Source organism: Megalops cyprinoides, chromosome 16 (assembly GCF_013368585.1).
Source record: "Megalops cyprinoides isolate fMegCyp1 chromosome 16, fMegCyp1.pri, whole genome shotgun sequence".
Classification (NCBI taxonomy): Eukaryota; Metazoa; Chordata; class Actinopteri; order Elopiformes; family Megalopidae; genus Megalops; species Megalops cyprinoides.
The window spans coordinates 28,544,052-28,544,909 of record NC_050598.1 but is presented as its reverse complement, the minus strand read 5'-3'; the positions used below and the strand labels follow the sequence as shown (position 1 = coordinate 28,544,909).

The following is an 858-nucleotide window of genomic DNA, read 5'->3' as shown; positions in this document are numbered from 1 at the left end:
AGCCCTGCATGAACAAAGAATCGATTAGCATGGAAACACAAGCACACACACACGAGCATGCACAAACACGCCTATGTGTGAACAGATACACACGAATAACGAAGATCGCATTGGTCCTTTGATCATAACATAACATAAAACAATCATAAAGAAAAAAATAGAAGATCATAACCTTCACATACTCTAGTCCAGCGTTTCTCAATCCTGCTCCTGGAGGCCCACGTCCCTGCTCTACCCACCTGACTGAACTCATCGTTGGCACTTTAGATTAGCCGAGCACACCTGATTTAATCAAGAGCATGTTAATCACACTAATCAGGTGTGTTTGGAGCAAGGATAGATAGAAGATATGCAGGACATTGGGCCTCCAGGAGTAGGATTGAGAAACACCGCTCTAGTCCATCCCCTATCCAACACGAACACCTACACCTGCTACATCATCCATTTTCATTATTCTTCAAAGTAAGCTGATGGGACGTGATGCGTCATAATCATGACTATTGCGCTGCGCTCCACGCTTCTGCTCTGTTCTCAGACAAAACGGATCCAGACCTTTCTGTGTCCCGCAGGTCCTGTGTGTCCATTCCCGTGTCCTGGCTCTCCTCGTGGGGGGTGCTGTCTCGGTCCGGTCCGAGGCCCGGCCCGTTCCCATCATCCTCGGGGCTCTCCGGCATCGGCTCCTGCGACTGCGCACGCAGCTCGCCGTCTGCCTGCGAAGCCCCGTCTGCGCTGCGCTCCCTCTCCGTTTCCGCCCCCTCCTGCTCCGCCCCCTCGCCTCCGTCCTCCGCCCCCGCACCCTCCTCCTCTGTCCTGTCGTCTGAGGCGTCGGGGGGCATGTCCGCCCGCAGGCCGCTGCCG

At 54.4% G+C, this 858-nt stretch overlaps 1 protein-coding gene across 1 annotated transcript in view; it reads right to left on the bottom strand.

Annotated features, from left to right (window-relative positions):
• Positions 1–263: 263 nt before the first annotated feature.
• LOC118790664 (RNA polymerase II-associated factor 1 homolog) overlaps positions 264–858 on the bottom strand; it is a 7,409-nt gene continuing 6,814 nt past the window's right edge. Inside the window, exons 2-3 of the mRNA XM_036547656.1 lie at positions 553–858; positions 264–282 (exon numbers count right to left, since the gene is read on the bottom strand). The exon at positions 553–858 is cut by the window's right edge and continues 93 nt beyond it. Of these exons, the coding sequence (XP_036403549.1) occupies positions 264–282; positions 553–858 (325 nt within the window). The remainder of the gene's footprint in view (positions 283–552) is intronic.